We start from the raw sequence: 22,244 nt of genomic DNA, 5'->3' as shown, positions 1-22,244 counted from the left end.
ATTAGTATTATCCAACTGCTTTGTTATAAATATATTATATACATTCAAACATCACATTAAAATATTATTCCATTACACCAGAAGATATTAAGGCTTTATATTATTTACAGAAACAAGCAAGCACCTTAAAAAAACAAAAATAACAAAACACCATTCATTGACATTTCCCTTCTAACATTACAACTTTGATACCTTGAGCTCTTGAATACAGCTATTTGCAATGTGCCCAATGCTAGAACTATTTTGAACATTTATTGTCAGGGTAGGAAACAGTAGAAGACTCATCAGTGAGCACTCCACATGAACAAACACGAGCATGTGTTGTACTGGGTGCCCTCCCTCTCCTCAGAGGCTTGTTAAGTTGAAGGCTTACGCAGAAATGGTTTGCTCAATTCCACGTTGAGAGTAGAACAACTTTAAGGGAAACTGAAGACACTTGAGGATTCGTGGCCCACTGGTGGAGTGGGATTCTCAAAGTCTGTTCCACATTACATCAATTAGATTTAACATGATAGCAAAGATAGAGCTGTAAGTTTATCAATCACTAAGTGCATTGAACAGTGATGATTTTATAGGCTTCCATTACTCTGACACACTGTTTTCATGCAGTGTATTTGGACTCAAACATGAAGTGACAAACTGTTGTCACCATTCCTTCTATAGGTCTTAGGCAATAAGCTATTTCTGAAGTGTTAAATAATGTTGATACAACACATGTTTACTATGCCACCATGTACCAATGGAGTGACTGTCCTGCCTTCCGACTTGCCCGATAGCCTTATGAGATACAGTGATGAAGTATTTTCTAAGATGTAAGCAGACATGGCTAAACAAAAAGGTGCTCAGTAAGAATAATCATCTTCATTTCAAGTATTGTTTTAAGAATTAGTTCTTTTCATTACAGTCTGTTAGCACTTTTTAGTTTGTGCTTTAGAGTCTGTTATTTCTCTGCAGGTCTTGAATTTGGCTGATGGCTTTATTTTTTTTTTTTAAACAACATTGGCAACAAGTTAAGGATTGCAGAAGGCTGGCAAAAAAGTTATTTAATTTTCTGAGCCCATTTCATGTCATCTGCTCTTGGCTTCTCCCCAGTAACTCCTTGGATAATGTTCTCCAAACACCTCCAGAATCTTATCTTCTCTAATGGATAGTTCAGCCAACCTAAGTGATTGCAAAGGAAAAAAAGGATTAGTTTGTCATAGCATCCAAAGTTCAGTGTCTTGCAATGTTTATTTAATAACATTCTTTAAATTAAACACAAGGTAAATATAAGGGGAGTTCAGAGGTGGACTACTCTATGACCACTGCAAAGCTATCAGAAAAGGGACCATCAAGTTGACTGATTTTGTTAGAAGCAAGACATTTGTATTAGTAGCACCTTAGATTTAGTATTGAAATTTACACAACTAAACAAAAACCCCAACCCAACAATTTCAGGCTATTTTCTCCCAATTAGTTTCCCCATCAACAAAGCCAGCTTGGCTTTTCCCTGTGTTTCTCATTAGGTAGTACAGCAAGAAAGTAAATACACACAACATGGCGCTGAAATTTCAAATACACTATCAATGCCACAGTTTCTAGAAAAAAGAGTTAAAAAAAAATATTGAAGATTTCTGTTTGGGACCTAAACACCGCTGCTCACTAAGGCTCAGCAAACTAAACAAAGTTTTTTCTTAAATAAAGCCTCAAGTTTAGATAGTTCCAACATCAGTTTTCATTTTTAAGGTACTCAAAAATATTGTGCTCTCCCAGGGCAAAATTAACGTTTGCATAACTGCTTGGTAATGAAGCCTGTGATGGGGAAATGTTGTAGTACCATGCTGCATTTAACAGTAGCTGGCGTTGGACGCTTCCTGGATTAGAAGGGCAGCACTGCTCGCAGCACGCTCCCAAAGCTGTGCGACTCGGCTAACAGAGCCCTTCTGATCCCAGTAACCAGAAAGGCTGCAACAGGTTGACATGGGACAGGCTTTTACCATTTTATGGGAAGATGGCAGTAAGTGCCACCATGTTCTGCATGCAACAGGAGTTTAATGCGTCTTTCCTAGCCTACAGATTTAGGGTATTTTGAGTGCTTTGTAGAAATGTTGCACTGTACAGACTGTGAGGCTGGAACTCACGCTTAATAGGCCTCACCCTGAATTCAGAAGGGCTTTATGTCTCACTTTTGGGAGATTAATTAGTACATTAACTTGATTTTCTGATACTGTAGTTTGATGCCAACCTAAGTACATATAACTGACAGGAGAGTGCATGAAGAGGCAATTTCACAGGGTTTTATTACCATGTGTTACACAGTAACTTTAGGTCTCTGTTTTATTAAATACTGTAAAACTAGGAAAACCAGAAGCAACCAGCACTGGGAAATGTTATTTCCCTGTAGAAGTTTTCCTACAACTAGGAAGAGATGGAGGTACACAGGGTTATATTAGTTATCCCACACTTACAGAACTGTTCTGTAAGCACACGTTATATTTTACTCCATGTACATTTCTGGAAAGGGGAAAAAAGCATAAGAAAACAAAACCAAAGGAGAGGCAGGAATAAAGAAGTTGTTACCACAATGGAAACAGTGAGCTAGCAGCAGCGGTTCATGTTAGGGGAAAGAGCTAAAACGCAGGATAGCACGAGCAAGACTGGAACACGGGAAAGCTGCCGCAGAGCCAGCGCTGCCAGTTCTGAGGACCATCCCTACAGCAGTGACACAGCCAGCAGAAGGAAAACAACTGTTCTTGCTGGTGATGTCTTAGACTATGTGTATAGCTATTATGGGACCAAAATACTACAGGGAGAGAACATTCAGGATATTCACTGCTGAAAAATACCGTATTTCTAGAGAGCTAGATCGCTCCTAATCAGACACAACTACAGCTTTAATGATCTATCAAAACAGGCACTGTTTTCAGCCACCTTCTGTAGTTGGACGTGAACTTCCCTAGCTCACCTGCGATCCTGCAGCTCCACTCAACCCAGTGTATGCTGATGCCCTTTAGGAAGTCAGCCCATGCAATTCTCATTAACGCAGCCACCACCCCTCAAGGAATGGATGACTCCCTCCTAGTGTCTAAAAACGGCAGTCAGTCTGAAAGCTTTAACATTGGGAAATGCCAGAAAGCTCTGTTATCTGACACCTTCCCTGGCAACGATACAATGGTAGACCTTTACATACACAGGTCAGCTCTGAAACCAAGTACACTCTTTGGACTTGCCTGTCTACGCTTAAGTCACTAACAAGTGCATTACAATAACTGGTCTATTTCACTCAGTAAAGACCGATTTTAAATAGCACATCGATTGCATATTTGTCCTCCTCCTCACTTCTACCCTAGAAGAAAGAGAATTAGGGCTGCAAAAACACTTTGCTCCACTGGAAAATCCAAGTATACAATGCATCACGCTGTGTTATGTCAGACTAGTATGGTATGAACACTTACAGAAAGCATGAAGTGAACAGAAGCACATGGTCTTTTTTTTAATGAGAAAAAAAAGCAACTAGCCCAAGACTGCTAATAACGGTCAGACTTAAACTTTCAGGACATAGTAGGAATGAAAAAAAGCTCTTAGGATGGCAAGATTTTTGCCATCAGGCTTAATTGTACCATGTTTTTACATATCGTTCTGGTCACGAGCCCTAAATTTGCTTCTTGGCAGAGATTTCAAAACCTACATAAAATGTTTGTCAAAGCCAATGACAGAATGAAGAATCAGAGTGGTTTATTTCCAGTTGTCTGATTGACTTGGTAACTTATTCAGGATTGTGCAACACTGGTGACTAAGTACGCCCACTGTACAGTGGGCATAGAATTTAATATAGATATAAGAGGAACCTAAAGCCAGTTTTCTGCAAGCCTGTCCACTCCTCTGCCCCAAATCAGAATAAATGAATGCTGAAAATCTAGAAGCCTTGCTTTAGAAATGCGCATTCAAGGTAAGTTGCACTTGCAGATGATATGCTCTTTTGAAGGAACAGCAGCTTTAAGACTTTAACAAACAAAATCCATTACTAGCACGAGATTACCAAGATATCATGCAACTGGGTCTCGATACCACTGACTACTCCATCAGGCTTAAAGCTACTTTTCAGCTAATCACAAATCTTCCCCCCACATTTTTTATGCTGCACGAGCTCTTCGCAAAACTAAGAGCACAGTTAGCTTCACCATGTCATTTTCTAGGTATTTAATAAGCTGTCACTAAATTACATCTTGCCAGGTGAACTGCACAGACTACTAAAAAGAGCTTGCAGTATGAACCAGATGGCAGTACCAGTTGTAATGCAGAAGTACGTCTCATGTGGAGACACATGATGGATCCTGTGATGCTTCCGTGGCAGGATGACATGCCAGTCCTGTAGAAATATGACCCAGCGTGGAAGACCAAAGTACGTGTGAGACCACTTGTGAATCTGGTTCGTCATGGTTATGAAGATGATAAGGGCAAAGACATAACACTCCCAAGGACATGTTTCATATAATGCCTCTGTAAAACAAGATGTGTATCTTTAAATACTGTTTATGAAAAGGTAAATTTCTACCAGGCGAATGATGTCTTGCCCAGACAGAGCTGCCTGGTGCTGCAGGAGCTAACAAAGGCCTCAACGAAGCTGCTTTGGCAGAAGTGCCACGAGAGACAGTGAGCCATAAGCAATTCCAAAATGTCACAAGACAGGCTGGTAAATGCCAACATCTGTCAACTCGCCACAAACAGGAAGTTAAACTCTGAATTTACCATCTATAAAATTAAATTAATCCTTTAATTCTTGCACTTCTAGTTTGCAAATAAAGTACTTCCACAGAGAGATGAAGCATTTTTATACACTTTAGAACAATGACTTTCCCTGCATGCATACAGTTTGATCCCTCTTGTAAAAAGAATATTTACTGTAACTTCTAATGCTTCCTTGCAAGACTGTTCAGCCACATATTCTTTGTTGAGCTAAAGAAAATTTTTGCTCCACCTTCAAGAAAGTTTCCCTCCCTCCTCCCAGGAACAGCATGCTTCCCATAGCTATTACTTGCCATCTTGCATTCATTCATTTCTCCTAGCCTCAGACAGACAAATGTTCATTTAAATATCAACAAAAATGCTAAATCCACATAAGTCAGAAGTAACAGCTTACCTGGGGAAAAAGAAACAAATTTGTATGCCATGTTTGCCAACGGGACTAGTGTCATAAAGCAGTTGTCTCCATTAGTCTCTATAAAATCATGTCTGGTAATTGCTGTGGGGTCAATATGATGTTCTCTAAAGGGTCTGATGAAAGCCTGAAAAACAAATTGATAAACATGACACCATGGCTCAGTAATGATCTTGGAAAGAAAAAAAAAAAGTAAAAAAACCCCAAAACCCCCACATGCATTCAAATCTGATGACTGAGCTTAAGAGAGTTCCACAGTACAAAGCATGTGAGTGGGATTCAAACTTTTGTGATGGCAACACTTCAGATAACTTGATTTACATTTGCAAAGCAACTCAGTTGCCAAACTCAAATCCAGATTTTGATTGCTTTTCAGTTTTATTCTTAATTTTTGCTTAAGACCTTTAGTCTCTAGATCTCAAAAACAAAGCAACAGCATCCTAATTTCAAAGACAAAATAAGCCTGTGAAATTCACAAATATAAATCACTTGTAAGCAGCATAAACCAAGAAAACACTAAAAAAAAGAAAATTCAGCCTAACATTTTGTATGGGCTATAGATGACAGCATTAACAGACTAAATGCAATTTAAATGACTAGACAAACCAACCTAAGTCAAACAGACTATACAAAAGTCTCCTCTAGGAGTAGAAATCACATATGAATACACAATCCCAGAGGAGACAGAGCAAATGTGATAGGTAGGACTAGGACAGGTATAATTCTTTGCCTTTAACACATACATCATGTACAGTCTATGCAAAGGTGTCCTGATCAGTCTGAACTCTTGTTTGTTTAGTGCAGAGCCTCCTGCAATGCTTTTTTTTTTTTGAACTATGGTCCAGAGATACAGGGATTCAAGGACTACTAAGTCTATTGAAGATGAACAAAAATAAGCCTAAACCCAACAGTCTTAATTCTGCTGTTCTAGTTCACATATTTCCAGATAATTACAAGGACTATCCCATATACTTTTTTTTTAAATAGAGATCCTTCTAATATTGCACTGTGAGGAGTAATTAATGGTAGCTATGAAGAAGTTTATTCCACTAAGCATCTGGCATTTGTAGCTGCAGGTGTGTAATACATCTCAAATTAAATCTTCAGTCATCACCATTCTAATATTACTAAATTTACAATAGGGGCTAGTAGCACAGAGAACTGGAAGGATTTCTTACTGGAGCGTCTCCATGTTTTACAAGACAGCTTTTAGAGAGCTTAGCTACACGAACAATTCTCCACACCTCTGTGTTTATTAGCCTTTTGGAAGACCTAACCTAGTCTAGCCAGGTTTCTACGCTTGTGGTGTCACAGGCCATTCCCACAGTACCTTGGGAAGGTCTGTGAACACTGGTATTGCAAAACTGTGTGCAAACCTTAAACAAGGTGATAAAATGGAACAGTGTCACCTTGCACATGTCACCTAGGCCATGAGTAAACATGGCACTTTACCAGCAATATACCGTGCCATTTAGCGGAGGAGGGTTCTGGGGGTGGGGGAGCTGGTTACATTGGCAAGACTGGAAAAAAAGATACAGCTTATATACACAATCCAACACAGCTGGGAATACTGAAGGTGTGTCAGAAAAGTATTTCATAACTTTTTCAACCTTAAGGATAAGAATCTCAAACCTTTCCAACTATGGGTAGCTCCACAGATCCCCAGGTATCTGCTCCCCAGTGAAATAATCCTGATAGAAAGTCAGCCGTAATAACTCCTGCAACTTGAGTGAGGAGAGAGACAGTTAGATATACACAAGCATTTTTACTGCCAATTCACATTTTATACTTGGTTTACAAGTTCACTTGTTTATCTACCTCTAACTTAGATATGTACAACCACATGGGATCTACCCAATCTGAATAAACAGAAGATCAGGCAACTAGGAAAAAGAGGTTAACATGACGCCATTTGGACAGTTACAATCTGCATTAAATCTATAGCAAGATCATGTGTTTAACCCATCTTCTACAGAAGAGCTTGACAAATCTTTACAATTGCTGGCATGGAAAATACTAGTAAGTTAGAACTGAATCACTTAGATCTGCCCACCCTCTTCTTCAGTAGTGTTTAACAGATTACTTGACTATAAAATAGCTGTTAAAGCCATCCCAACAGATAGTATTATCTGCACACCCTTCCTCTTCTCCCTTGGTCCCTTATGTCTGTAAACAAGAAGCACTGAACTCCAATGACTACAGATAAGCACTAATTAAGAAGCCACTCCTGGGTACAGCAATACTATTTACAAAATAAGATTGGAACATCGAACAACTTCAAGACTGTGGCATCTGCAAAGCTATAGGCAAGGCCCAGGAGCCATGCTAATGATTCTGTGTAAGGGACATTGCACACTTGCAGTATTTGCATATTAAGTTAGATACACCATTAAACAGAGGTTGCTGCAACAAGCGTAAAGATTTTTCTAGCTGCCAACAACAAGAACTTTAAAACTCCGGTCAAGTAAAGGTGATTTTCAGTTCTTGCACATAAAGTGCTATTTTTGCCTTCACGTTCTGGATAATCTACCCACCCAAGTTTCTGTCTAAACCTGACATTTAAAAGTAAGGACATAAGAGATGTTATTTGATCAGAACAGCTGTGTATTTTCCAGTTAGTCATAGATCTGTCAGACGGTGTTTAACAGACACCTATCACTTCACCTGCAGAAGTCATTCGACTCCCAGGTTCCCAATCCCTTCAGTAATGAAGTCTCCAACACAGTTTGGGATGTCCTCCTGCATGAGCTCTACTGCCACGCTCTTTATGCTTTTGAGGAAGAAAATTCAGAGAAGATCGCTGAAGAAGGTCCCTTGTTTTTAACAGACAGGCTGGGGGAATGTGGCATATGGCACAGCAATATGGTTACAGCAACACAGCAAAGAGCAAGATACTGCCTTGGCACCTCTACGTTTGAGGGATTTAGGACAGTCAGACCCTGCCCTTTAGAGAACAGAGACACCAAGAGGTACCAGTTCAAGCCTGCACATCTTTCTCTGAGCAGGTTTCAAGAAAGATAAGCCAGGTCTGGATGGAGTCTAGATTCACTAAAGAACAAACCAGACTAAGAATCAGGATCCTTTTTCACCACAGTGCTGTCCCTTCAGGTTAATAAAAATATCAGAAAGATCTTTCTGTTCGTTTTTTTCTGAGATCGACCATCCAGCGAATATGTATACAAGCACTCTTGGCGAATCTCTGTGGAGCCAGCATTCAGGCTGTGAAAGGGGAAGGCAGCACACACTTCTTACCTGCGGGTCTGTTTAAAAGAATTCAGCAGAAGCACGACCCACATTTCAAAACAGCTACTGCATACTGTGTGAATACAATACAGCTGGGAATTGATAGCGCCTGATCTCAGTGCAAATCCCTCAAAATCATATACAAGGTTCATGCCAATTAAAGCACTACATACTGATCTTGCAGTCTATTGTTAAATGAGTCACAGCTACAGAAATACTAAGATTATGTGGTCAAAACATATGTTTCAAAGCAGCTCAGTTAGCAATACCCTACTCTCATTTGGTGCTGAGAGCATAAGGCACAGTCACTTACTATTGGCATGTCTGGCAGGTCTCAGAGCAGCCTGTGAGTCCATGCAAGCCAGAGAAGTAGTCACAGGGCCAGGTCTGAGTGGCTGGAACATAGTTCTTTAGTTTTCCCAGCTGATATTTACAAAAATCAGGTTGTTTACAGAAGTCGCCCATTGCAACACAGTCTTTGCACCAGAAACAACAGGGAGTTGCAAAACCAGAGGTGATGCAGGAAATTTATTTTTGCTCTGCCTGCCTCACCAACTCTTCTTCAGATGTCTGTGAAGCTGGGAGAACTCCTGGATTTCTCCTCCACTAGCCAGCATTTGTTTCTCTCCGCCTGAAGACCTTCTTCAAGCACAGCTTCTCATTTATAGTATTGAGGTTTTTTTGTGATGGGCAGGTACCCCTCTGCCTGCTAAGATGTTAGGCAAGACAATTCCAACTCACTTGTAATCCAAACCAAAAGTTAAAATTGTTGGTATACTGGTTCATCTTGCTTTGACTGCAAGTCATCTTGTTAATCCTCCCTCTCTCACAGAAACTTAAAAGCCATCTGAGATATGACAGGAAACAAGACAACGAATGTGCATCTTTCCCCATAAATGACACAACTTTTATTTACCCTGGTCCTGACCTGGACTTTGACTGATCTTCCTACTCCAACCAGGACGCTTAGGTCAGCTGCTTTGAGAGTCCAGTTTAATGAAGTTCTTCTAACATTAGCAGGATTTCTAAAGAACAGGTAATTTTTAGAACGTGAAAGAGGACAAGGTTGTTCTGTTATTATTGACAAAATGCTCTTCATCTTCAGGGCACAGCGGTTACCTACAGTGCATGCAGCACAGCGTATTTCAGATAAACCACTCCTCGTGATTACCTTTTGCTTAGCTGATGCCTCACCTCTGCAGTCCTCCTCCTCATCTTTCATTTTCAAAAAGGGAGAAGAAATAAAATCAGGATTAGTGTGGCACCTACTGCCCCAAAAGGCTTTCTTTTTGTATTTATAAATCAATCCCCACTGCTGAATCCATTATCTAGTTGGCCCAAACTCTTAAATACAGCAGGAGACACTTCATCCTTTATCTATCACCTTATTGTACTGAAGACAGCTTATTTTTTTTTTATAAGCAGTAAATTCTGCACACCTGTTTTTGTTTCAGACCACACATGTAAGCTACAGTGAGACAGGGTGGAGCACAATAGCTTTCAGACCTGCACCTGGCTGCTGAAAGAGCAAAGAGCCATGATTCAGGGGGAAGATATCCAAACACTTCCCTTTGCAACAACTAAAATACCATTCTTGCTGAGGTAATCACCCTATTAGCCCGCATCGCCTCCAGCACATTGCATTATCAGAGCTTGAAATAACAGCAGGAAGGACAACAAAAATAGAGGCAAAATCCTGACAGTTCAATAGATATTTCACATGTTACTTTGATGTCAGCTGGTAGAGAACTAAGAGGAAAGAATGAAGGGTGCCTGAAGCAGTGCATTATACTAAGGCAATCTGAAAAAACCTAACTACCAGAAATCATATTTCAGCTGTATTGCAGAAGGGCTTGCTCACTCTTTAGCAGTTGTGTATGATGAGTTGTAATAGAAGAGCAAAAACCGTACCAAAGGTTATACAAGACTAGCATCGTAACACTTTGTTTGCGTCCTGACTCCAGACACAGAAGGCACATCGGACAGCAATTAATTGAACTCCATGTTCTCATACACCCAGCACTGTCTTTAGTTAAAATGGGAAAACCAAGGCACAGGGGTTCAGCTACTTCTCTAAGGTGGCATTAGATCTTGAGGCTCTGTCATCAAGGTTGGGAGGGCGAGGTAAGATTGACAGCCCTGTTTAACTCTTAATTCATGTTCAAAGTTAGAAAAAGCAGGATATCCACAGTATAGATGTATATGAACTGCAAGCAGTGGATTCACACACTCACTAGAAGGCGATCAGTAAAGCATTAGAGAAATACTGCTCTGTACACATTAGTTTTACTCCAGCCTGCTGAACGGTGGGTGGAGCATCAGCCCATCTGTGGCTTATATCTGAAGAGGAGGTGAGTACTCGGAAAACGCAGGAGGAGGGGAAGAAGGCATTGCGGTTAAGAAGCAAGCTGCAGAACTTGCTCAAAACACCAGATTTCTTTGTTTTGGAAGCAGACTGCTGAATCAGGAGAAAAGAAAAAGGCCTAGCATACAGGGAGACCAAAGGTGTACAAATGAACTTCAACCAGTAGCAGATATTTTAAAAATAAGTGAACACATGACTGACACACACATTTGCTAGAATGGCTGTTCTTTTCCAGCCACCCTGTACTTGTGACCCTTTGCACAGGCATGTAGGCACAGCAGCACCCTCGGGACACCACCCGAGTGCCTCTCGTCTGAGTCAGGGGACACGGCAGAGCGCGACGCTGGCACTCGGACAGCCAAGTCACCCAAGTCACCTGCCGGGCGGTGGGTCGCAGGGCTGGAAGAGCAACTGGCCCAAACACATAATTAACACAAGATGGTTTTGCTCCTGCTTGTGTTGTGTTTAGAAACCAGACAATATGCAGGGGTTTGTGTCACAGAAAAGCCCCCGCTCCTCTTCTTCCTTGCTTGAGTACCAAATCGAGAGGTTACAACTTGCAACGTTAACAAAGGGCTTCTCTCGTGAGCAAGTCACATACCACTTCCTGCAAGCTGGCTGCTCCCAAGCGCGGCGGAAGGAAGCCAAATGAGCGCGGGACATTTGAGGGACAGGGTGTTCGAGAGATAAAACTATTTTGCACGTTTGCAACAACAAGTTGTAGTTCACTGAAATTTTACAGAGTCAAGTGTAAGCCTGGCTTTGCATAGATATAACTCTCAAATTGTAACCCAGAAGCCTTACAGTAGAGTATATAAAGTTTCATATTTACTGTAAAATTTCAGTTAGAGTCTCTGGAGAAGAAAAAACAGCGTAAGATGTTATTAAATAACTTGATGCTATTGTATAACATAATTTTAAATCAGTGACTGTACGAACTAGTCGAATGTTACAGCACTAAAGAGTTGGGGGAGTGGCTAATTCCACAACACAGAAATTTTTGTTTTCTAAAAATCAATATGCTAAAGTAACAGTTGTTTTTACTTAAATGCTTATAAAAATAAAATACCTTAGTCATCTACATTCCACATTTAGTGGCTTTTAGTACAGAGCAGGCAGGGGTTTGACACTATGGCAAGTTATTAGGCTAAGAAAATAATCCCTGAACATTTCAGCAAGTATAAAGTGTAGCAGCTTAAAAGCAAAAAAGAAGAGTTAATCATTTTGGCTATTTAAACCAGAGAAACATTCAGTCAGAACTGGACCTAACAGTGCAAGTAAGCAGAGAACACAGGTGAACTATGAAATAAAAGAAGGGCCTGGATATTATATGTATTATTATTACCTATAGTAGTTATATTACGTAACTGGGACTTCAAATAAGCCACGTCTATAATACATGCACTCCAGAGATGGGAAAAGTCTGTCATAAGTCACACAAGCTTATTTTGCAAGATTGGCATGCTATTCATATAGCAGACATCTCTTCTCCTTCCCTTGTATACTCCAGTTACTCCCCACTATGGGAAAGCCGGTATAATCCACTGCCTCCCAGCAATGCTGCCTGAGAACCGGGCACACCTCTTGCCTCACCTCTAACTGCGACAGACCTGAATGTCAGCCTTGGGGCAGAAACCACACACTGCGACATTGCCAGAAGCTAGCAGGAAAAGGAGATCCCCAAGGAATCAGGGTACAGTGTCCCCCAGAGTCAAACAGCAGCAGATCCTAAAGCAAATATTCATCTACTAAAAGCATGACTTGGCTAAGAATCACTAGCCGATAAACTTAATGATAGGAACCGCCGAATTTTATTTTCATGTCTTTAATCTTAGTGTATTAGCACCAAGCTATTCCTACTATTTCACCAGCTGATGGAGTGCTTGCGAAGCACCCGTCACATTTAAATGACAAAATCCTGACAACTTTACCTAGGCCTCAGGTTCTTAAACAAAAAGTACCATTGTGTGTACTTTTCCCTGAAAACGCATTACTAGAAAAAGCAATTAACCCATCCCTGAAGAAAGTGATTAGAAGAACAGAGAACAATGGATACTAAATGAAAACCAAGAGCAAATTTTCCACTAAAAAAATCCAGTATTTTCATTAGCATGACTAATCAAACTAATCCTCCAATTGCATCCATTTAAAACACTCCCAGGAATCAAGCAGGATGAGCTCACCCCTCAGGAGCGCTGGGCAGTTTTGTGCATGCAGGTTGGCACCCAGAGGAGACCTAATACCTGAACATGTGCCTGGCGCGGGACGCAAGCAGCCATAACGCTGGTTTTGTTCAAGGCCTGCACTCTCTCACCGAAGCAGATCACTCTGTCACCATTCACTGTAACCCACTCCTTCATTAGGGCAACACTCCAGCGTGTGTTGGTGCTTTGAAGTGCCAGAGGCACTACTCTGAGTGAACCAGGGCCACTGACACCTATACTTCTTAAAACCTCGAGCCAAAATCCCCTGCAACTTTAAGAGAGCCCCTGACAACTCAGCAAGCAAACAGAGCTTTCTTTGTCCCGGTCACTGCTGCTGACACACAGAGCAATAGCACATCCACTGTGCACGCAAGTGGGAATGCGCAGACGGGGCCGTGTCACCAGCTTCCCTCCGCTACCCGGGCAAGCCGTCTCAGGCAGGGAGCGTCACCTCTCCCCCAACGGGGTACAGCCTTCACCCATCCTGCCCAAGAACAGCTGCTAGCACGCTTGAGAAGTTCATCCCCTAACCCAAGTTAGACGAAGAACAGATAGCTGGTGTCAACATCACCTGCCAGAGTGCCAACCAGCAATGGTACTCCGTAATTCCACTCCCAAGACCAACAGCCTCCAGGATCCTTTGGCACCAGAAAGGCCTAGAGCTCCTAAGTTAATACACGCAACTACTACAAAACGGATTAACAGAAGATACAACAGAAATTGTGTTAGTGCAATCCGATTTTATTTGTGCAATACGAAGTGCAACAAAATGTAGAATCAAAGTTTTGCCCATTTAATCACAACTCGCAGAGTCTCCATCTTTAAGAGATGATACAGTTTAGGATGGAAAACACAAAGTTACCTACAGCTATGAAGTAACTGATACTTCAGGTGGAGTGAGACAGCAGGTGAAAATATCTGGCTTATTTGGACCAACACTAAAGTAAAGGATAATTTTCCTTTGTTAACTGAGGTTTCTTCCTGGTGTAATTTCAAGGACCTTTTAAATCAAAATTTCAAGTGCAAACTCATTTTAACATACAAAGTAAACCCAAGATGAAGTGACATTGTTACAGTTCTGTCTTTGAAGCAGCTGATCCACTTGCACAGCAGTCCATCTCATAAAAGTGTTCATGGTCTCTAGAGTGCTTTTACTCCAACATGTGCCAGAGCTTTCATATGTATTACACACTTATCATTTGGCTCTGCAATGCAGCTAACCAAGTGCAGCTCTGCAGAGCCACTCAAGCTTGAAACAAAAAGGTCTGGGGCCTTGATCAGAACAAGCTTTTATCTTGAAAGTGAATGAAGTGGTTTCTTTCTGCATGCTCTCTCTGGCTAACCCACAACATCTGCAATAGTGAAACGTGTACCTCAAAACGGGTTTAAAAAAATTAGTTCCTCATCTCTCAAGTCAGCAATGATTAACTGTATCTTGCGTTGTGTCACAAGATGTGTCTAAAGATACCTGCCCTACGTGGGGCAGTTCTTATGAATATAAACAGTTACAGCACAAACTTAACTGATTTTTTTTAAGACTGCAATAAAGAATATTATTAAGAACAAATGTGGCTGCAGATAGAAGTCAAGTGTCAGAAACAGCTCAACCAGTTTGGAAAAAAAGGCTTTAAAACCCTATACAAAGACATGAGGAGGGAAGGAAAAATGAAAACCAGAATCCATGGTGTAACTTGTCAAACTTTTTATCTAGATGCTATTAATGTACCACCTGTATATATACACAACTCATGTATATCGAATAATATGCCGGACACTACAAACTCACCTGAAGGTGTAAGAGCTTTGAAGCCGAGTCTTACATGTTTTGGTGAGGCTTTTCTGCTTATCACACAAGTAACGCCTATGCCAGCCTTTTCTCCGGCATTACTGAGCTTACATTACAGGGGCAGAGGCTGTTCTGGTGCTGCAGTACTGCTAGGACGGTGTCCCACTGCAGCTGGAAAAATGGGGGTATTAAACCTCTGCCACACCCAACCTTCCCAACCAGCGGTACCTTGGAGTTAACCTTGTGCATGTGTGCGTGCAAATAAAATGCCAAATTCAAATCTACACAGTTGTCAGCTTGCATCAGAAGGAAAATTTTCATAGCTCCTTAGCAGCTAAAGACATTCAGAATAGGGCATGACTGGATTTCACACAGAAACAAAAAAAAAAAATTCATCCCCTGCCTACTTTTTTTTTTTTTTTTTTTTTTGACAGTGAGGAGGGGAAGGGAATTGCCTTCCTGGCTGGTTTAGCAGAGACATGAGACTCATAGGGGTTCTGCTTCCTTTCCGGCAAGACCATCTTTAGTCAGCAGAAAACAATCCAGTTCAAAAGCTATTCTAAAACAATGCCATAAAGTTCCCACCCGCCTTCCCTCGCTCCACAGCACAAGTACCCGTAGGTGATTCAGCACAGCAAATGACAGTATGCCACGTGAGTTCATTTCTTAGCAGGCTGCCTGCTCACATCACACAAGGAAGTAAGTGCTTTCAGACTACCGGTAAGAGGAAAATCAAATCTTTTTTGTCCCAAGAATTTCTAGATTAAGATATTTACAGTATTACCCATTTTACAATTACATGTGCCTTTAAAGGCATGAAAAAAAGAAGATATAACACAGCCTTTAATTATAGATACAGGGTTTAGGCTAGGTGAAGTGATGCAGGAGGTTCAAACTACTCCCTGTTTCTTAAGGGAAAATACGTATTTACGTAAGAGTACACAGGGGGTCCCAACAACGCATCTTAATGAACAGCCCTGTGCAGCAGATCAGATCCAGCCCATTGGACCCCCGATCGCTTTCAGGTTTCCAAAGACCTGCAGTGAGCTTGATCTAGAGCTAAGTCTTTATTAGCAGAATGTTTATTTTGTTATCTCAACTCAAAGGTCAATATTCTCATCTAAGCTTCAGGAAAGCTTTCAATGAGAACACATCCGATGATGTCTCAGACTCAATATTCCCTATATTACCCATTGTGTTCCGTGCTGTATTTAGGAATCAGGACATTTATGGAGATGAGTTTCACAAAAAAGAATAAAACCTAATCATCACTGGGAATTACAGATATCACTCACACTTTACCTGGAGAAATAATGTATTGAAGGAAGACAGCAAAACAAGATAGCATGCCGCACTTATTTTATTGCACTCATTTTTGTACACACTATCAGTTATTTCCACACTAGTTTATTTACACAGAATCCAGATTCTGCTACTTTAATCATTCACTACTACTTAAACAATATTATCAGTGAATTGGCTGCTTTATCAGTTAAACTGGTAACCAGGATATCAGAGAACTCAAGCTTTTATCAATATTAACTTTGAGATGAAAGCCAGTTGCAAACAGATTGCACTACAGGTTAACCATCATTACTGATTCTCTTGTCTACATCTGTCCCCATCATTATGGAGCAGTTCTCATGCCATGTTCTTCTCCATTTCTCCCAACACCTCCACCTCATCAGCTGAGAGCAGGCAAGACTAAGTTAGGCAAGTGAGCTGGAATGATTCACAGTGGGAGGACACTGCTCCCCCTTAGCCCCAACACAAAGCCAATAACCTTTGAACAGACATCAGGAATTACCACTTCTCGGCTTTGACAGAAATTCATAGCCTCTATCATATATCACTATTTGAATCTGCTGTTTGGTGGGGCTTTTTTAATCATTAGCAGTATGCAACAGTGATTACAAACAAGTACCATTTTCTTCTAAAATGCACAACACCTCACACAGTTTATAGAAAAGCTACTTTTATTATAAAGCACAGAAGCTGAACACCTGTACCTAGTTTATATGGTGCCCTAATGAATAACAGCATGTGTTCTTTCAGTTAACGAGGCTTCATATGAAAACACGTAAACATTTACACACACCCAACAAGAAGTAATACTGCATTCAATATGCATCGCAAGTACAGAAGAAGATTGATGAAATGCTTAGTGACTATTCTTTCTCTTCCCTCCCTCATCCCGTATTAGAAGTTTACTGAAAAATTATGAAAGGCATGCACTGCAGAGCTGACTCTTCCAATTTCTAAATTTAATCCTCTTTCTTTTTCCCACATCCCTCCCATACATACACGACCACAAAGCTACCAGCAACCTTTGTGGCCCAGATAATGCCAACAGACTGAGTCAGCCACAGGTGACCACCTGCTTCAGCTCAGCCCGCTCCACTGCCCTCCCTTCTGCCTGTTCTCAAGAAAGCTTCTGTGCAACAGCATTTCAATACTATTTTAATAACACAAAGCTCACGTAAACACTGATACTTTCTGCTCTGAGTGTTAAGCAACGTTCAAATTGTACACAGGTTTAGGCTCTGAATGATGTAATGAATGTTGTGGAGTCCCTTTTCACACCCAGTTTATTCCAAGACAAGTTTTTCCTTTAGCTAATTCCACGCAATTCCCGATTCTATCAGTAAAGATGTATAGCATCAAACTAGAATCCTTTACTAGTTCTTCCTCTCCTTCACTGAAAAGGTGAAATCAAGGTGAAATCACCAACTTGCACTGCATCTAGACCAGCTAGCTCTGCACTGCCAAGATCCAGCTAACTTAAATATCTCTACACATCTAAGGCAAAAATATGAGACTGAGCTTGCTTGGCTACACTTCTAATGAAACGAAGTAATAAGAGATGAAGAGTCACATTTATTACCCCAAGAAAGCTACAACTTTTCTTACACTGCTGGAAAAAAAGGCTAAACCTCACATCCTGACATGAAAGCATAATACTCCAGAATACTCTGGTTTTGTATCAGTCCCCAGAAGTCAAGCCAGTTTGATGCCTGAAACACCTTTTATAAGATCTCTCTTGGGCTTTTGCTTTCTGAAAAGTTCTTGTAAATATTTTTGTCGATCAATGTATTTTGTTTCAAACTCTGACAGTCCTGACAACTATTTTCTCCCCTCAATAGTCCTCACAGTTGCAATGACTACCTACGTAAGAACATGAAACTTAAATAGCTACGTTAAAAACTTCACCGTTGAGATACTGAGAAGCCACTGAAATGAAGGACAAAAAGCAGTAACAATTTTTGCAGATGGTCTCAAGTTTCAGAGGCACTAGAATTGCACACGCACAAATACCTCTCTCCCTTTCCAGTGGTAAGTCAAGCCTAAAAGATTATATATTTGTTTCCAGCATTACAACAGACAGTCTTGCCTTGTTCACGGCAGCGAACAGTTCCTACTTACATATCCCAACAATAACAGAGGGTGTGTGTTCCAGTCGCAAGTAGAAGAGAAGATTGTAAAAATTGAAACAGATCAGAGAGAAGCATAAGATGACAGAGATCCATTCTTGTAGTCTCTTTCCTGTTGGAAAAAAGGAAAAAAGCATGTTTTACTTTTATCTGAGAGGACATTTTGAAGTCTGAAATAATACAGACTATTCTACTGCCTGGATGACTCACTCCATTTGTCTGACAGGGAACTGAAACAGAAACTTATTTATCCATGGGAGGTGTGCATATTTTGTTAAATGACATTCTTCTTTGCCAAGCCACTACTAACCCCTTCCCTCTGCCCTTGCCCGAATAACAGGTACAAATCTGACATCATCTCACGTTGTCCTAGTTTCTTTTTCCCTGCGGTTGCTGGAATAATGTTCCTCCGCATCACATCTTTTTTTAAATTTGTATTTCATTCAATATTCAGTGTTACTGGTATAGCTGAATCTGGGAACAAATGCCTGGCCTCAGATGCCCTGTAGTTAAATCACCTTATGATCAGGAATACTTAAAATCTCAGAGCTTGTAAATAAAGCTGTTGTACTAACAGGAAAAAGCATCATCCTGTACTTTGGTGGCCCTAGAATTGCTTTCCTAACATCGCAAGCATACTTCTTGAGCTCACCTACTTAACCCCTGCAGCCTTGCCTTTGCCTTCTTGCTCCCAGGCAGAAGGCTACAACCTCTCAGCCATTCTGAGATGACAAAAGTCAGAATAAGCAAAGAGAAAGAACTGGCACAAATTCTCTCTTGTACCTTGCTGTACCACTGCGTACCTTTACAAAAACCTCATTTATTGCCTATAAAAAGACAACAGACACATCAGAGTATGGTAACACTTTGAATATTCAGACTGACAGGCAGAAGCTTTCTACTGCTAATCACCGCTACGTCCTCAGACGGCGCTGACCTTGAGAACAAGGGAACGCTCAACGCGAGACCTGTATGGATTAAGGCATCAGAAACAGACCTTTAATACCTAAATCCAAGAAGGAGATCTGAGCTGCCACCTTGGCCCAGAAGGGCCCTGGCTATAAGCAGCTCTTAACATGCTCAGGAGCAGACAGGTCAGCATTCACCTATTTTAGGGAGCCAGTCAGCACAGTTGCCTCTTGCCCAGGGCTTCCCAGAGCAGTTCACCCCGCAGCCCACTCCCCACTCCCTCCTGCAGCCTTATACACTTGGCACCACTTGAGTCTGAGGCAAAGCAACGTGCAGGGGAACAATCAGTAAGGACTACAGGCGAGGTGCACATCCTCTCGGAGGAGCAGAGGCGTACTCACATGTCTGGCACGTGTTCAGGATAGGAGCTTCTCTCCTACTACTCCTCTATGTTGACCTACTGCCTGATCAAATTTCTCCTCCTAAATGCTAAATCAAGTCCTTCTTCTCAACTAGAGCATGCAATGAAAAGGAAACTAGGAACATCGAAGGAGGATCAGTATTATCTGCAATGTGCCTACAATATTTTAAAGAAGCGTGAACAAAGACTTTCACAGTTCAGAGTTTTGTTCTAGAAAGGCCATGAGCATGTAAGTTAACACCCTCAGCAGTAGCAGAGAATAGAATCGTAAAATTAAATTAAGACACAAGAACAAGTGTATTTCAAGACAGCATCAGGTCACAATGTGGGATATTCTATAAAGAGATCCCTGGAGTAATGAAAGTAAGAGTTAATTAACACTCACTTCCTGCATAAGAAAACCACACCCTGATTAGAGGAGCTAAGTGGGTAGATCCTCACGGAACAATTAGCTGACTGCGGGGAAACACTATGCTCCTTACTAGCAAGTCCCATGAGTTCAGTCTATGCAAATACCACTGCACTCTGAACACAGGGATCCCAAGACAACTGTCTGGAGATATCCGAGTCCAGAAACACAGCCCCGGCTCTGGACAGACTGGGAAAGCAAATCAGTTGAAGGAGCAGAGTCAGCACCAGTAACTTCTGTTTAAAGAGCACTCAAATTTAAAAGTATGTCCCGCATGAAGAAGTAAGGTGCCAAAGCCACAAAGTACATGCTTGAAGAAATCGTGGAAATACTCCAGAGTCATATTCCCTCTGCACAATTATATGTCACCCCATTCTTAAGAATTCAGTAGTTCAACATCATGTGCTTCCACCGTAACACATATTCTGACATTGTTTATGTAAGTTATTTATATAATGCCAGAAAAAAATTGCACATCTAATATTATCACAGCTCACTGCTGACAGACATCACTACACATGTACTACTTCACAGACTTCCCAGGAACTTATATCTACAGCTAAAGATAAGCGTTGCAAGTTGTTTGGGGAGGAAAATCTTTTCCTTATGACCAAGCGCACACTGCGATAGTGTATTCCTTTTCTGTAAAGCACAGGAATCAGTCACTGCCTGGATCAGAACTGCGTATCTACACCAGCTGAAAGACGTCACACACCACCTTCTCTCAAGGCAAGGAAGAGGTGACCGATACAACCCGAAATGGGCAGACTTGCCCTGAACAGTCTACAAGACTGACAAACTAATGAACATCTTTGTTTTCTTATCGTTACTTGGCTCTGCGCAAGTAAGAACACCTGCTTTTCCAGTAATTGCCTTGAAGGTGCAAGCTAAGCTGTTCAGCTAACCTGCTGGAAACTGCAAGGTGCTGAAAACGTGTCTTGCCTTTCCTAGTCCTTCGCCTGTGAATGCATTAACTGGGAATGGCAAGAATACTTAGCATTGCTCCCGCTGTGAGCTAAAAACAAATGACAACTTTTATTATAAGGAGTTTACAGTTATTTCCATAGCATAATCGAATAGCTGCAGTCACTTTGTTGAGCTCTGACAAATACCAAGCTTCAGGAAGACAAGACCAAACCGAGAATTCAAACATCCCTCTGCCCCTTTCCAAGGTGCCAGGCCTGGGTATCTCGGAGCAGTTCACGGAGTAAATATTCTGAAGCAAAAGCTTCTGTCGTTACCTCGCTTAGCAACCAAATCTGCCCATCTGCTTTTGAACGGAAAGGTTAACTTCTTGTCCGCCGTGAAAGGGAAGAGCATTCATTCTGGGCACCTTCCAGTCTGAAAGCCTCCACCCCCGCAGCACCGCCCGTCTCTTAGACCTGCCTTAAGCAGCCGCACTCACCAGCTCTGCCCAGGCCGAGGGGAGGGCGGGCGGCCGACGGACGCGGGGCCGCCAGCATGCGGCATGGCCCCGCCGACAGCTCCGGGCCGCCTGGCCCAGCAGAGCCCAGCCCCGACAGGGCCCTGCCCGCCCCCCGCTCCCCCGGGGCTCCCGAAGCGGCGCCGTGAGGGGCCGCGCCGCCTCAGTGCGGCCGCTGTGTGGGGGGGGGCGAGGGGAGGCCGGGCCTGAGGGGAGCCAGCCCCGCCAGAGGAGCCCGGCCCCTGCGGGGAGCCGGCCCCAACCCCCCGAGCGGAACCGGCCGCCCCCGCCGCCCTCACCTGGGGAGTAGAGCTCGGCCAGCTCGCGGGCCCCGGCGTGCTGCGCGCCCCACCGCCGGCTGCCGCCCTCGAGCTCTTCCGCGGCCTCCGCCTGCGGCGCCGCCGCCTCCGCCCGGCGCGGGACGCTCTCGGCGCCGCCGCTCGCCATGGCTCGGCCCCGCGGCGGCTCCTCCTCCTCCTCCTCCTCGAGGCCGGCGGGCGGCGGGGAGCGGCGCCCAGGCCCCGGCGAGGCGCCCGGCGCCAGCGCTGCGGCCCGCAGCGGCATCGGGAAATGGGGCCGCGCCGCGGCGCTGCGACGGGCGGGCGGGGGGGGCGGTGGGCGCGGCTGGCCACGCCCCGGCACCGCCTCCCGCCTATCGCCGGCGCCGCCGCGCTGCCGCCGGGCCAATGGGCAGCACCGCCCGGCGCGGCGGAGCCAATGGCGTGGCGCCAGGGTCGGCGGCGCATCTGGAGGCGCCCCGCCCCGCGGGCCGCAGCTGGCGGCGGGACCGGGCGGAGGCGCCGGCGGTGCCCGGGGCCGGGCGCGGGGCCGGGCCGGTGCCGCGGGCGCGGGGTGGGGAGGTGCCGGCAGTGCCCCCCCCTCCGCCCTCGCGCTGCCCCCTCCGGCCGCTGCCTCG

The 22,244-nt window shown here is 43.1% G+C and overlaps 1 protein-coding gene across 2 annotated transcripts; it reads right to left on the bottom strand.

The window, feature by feature from the left end:
* PEDS1 (plasmanylethanolamine desaturase 1) lies at window positions 1–21,892 on the bottom strand. Of its 2 annotated transcripts, none has more exons than XM_059827040.1 (5): window positions 21,628–21,892; window positions 6,770–6,861; window positions 5,120–5,264; window positions 4,267–4,479; window positions 1–1,161 (listed from the first exon to the last, which is right to left on the bottom strand). In XM_059827040.1, exons 1-5 carry the CDS (start codon window positions 21,890–21,892, stop codon window positions 1,040–1,042), a joined length of 837 nt encoding a protein of 278 aa, XP_059683023.1. In that variant the 3' UTR covers window positions 1–1,039. The 2 variants fall into 2 exon arrangements, with proteins under 2 accessions (XP_059683023.1, XP_009819453.2); XM_009821151.2 differs by lacking the exon at window positions 21,628–21,892 and adding an exon at window positions 18,159–18,303.
* Window positions 21,893–22,244: the final 352 nt, after the last annotated feature.

This window comes from Gavia stellata, chromosome 20 (genome assembly GCF_030936135.1).
Source record: "Gavia stellata isolate bGavSte3 chromosome 20, bGavSte3.hap2, whole genome shotgun sequence".
Classification (NCBI taxonomy): domain Eukaryota; kingdom Metazoa; phylum Chordata; class Aves; order Gaviiformes; family Gaviidae; genus Gavia; species Gavia stellata.
The sequence above is the reverse complement of the archived record's forward strand: the minus strand, read 5'-3'. Positions and strand labels throughout refer to the sequence as shown.

Excerpts from the sequence above, each read along its gene's own strand:
- PEDS1 (XM_059827040.1), bottom strand. The coding sequence starts at position 21,892 with ATGCCGCTGCGGGCCGCAGCGCTGGCGCCGGGCGCCTCGCCGGGGCCT. Across the intron at positions 6,862-21,627 it reads GGCCGAGCTCTACTCCCCAG|TTGCAGGAGTTATTACGGCT; the intron begins GTGAGGGCGGCG and ends TCCTCACTCAAG. Across the intron at positions 4,480-5,119 it reads ATTTGTTTCTTTTTCCCCAG|AGGCATTATATGAAACATGT; the intron begins GTAAGCTGTTAC and ends CTTGTTTTACAG.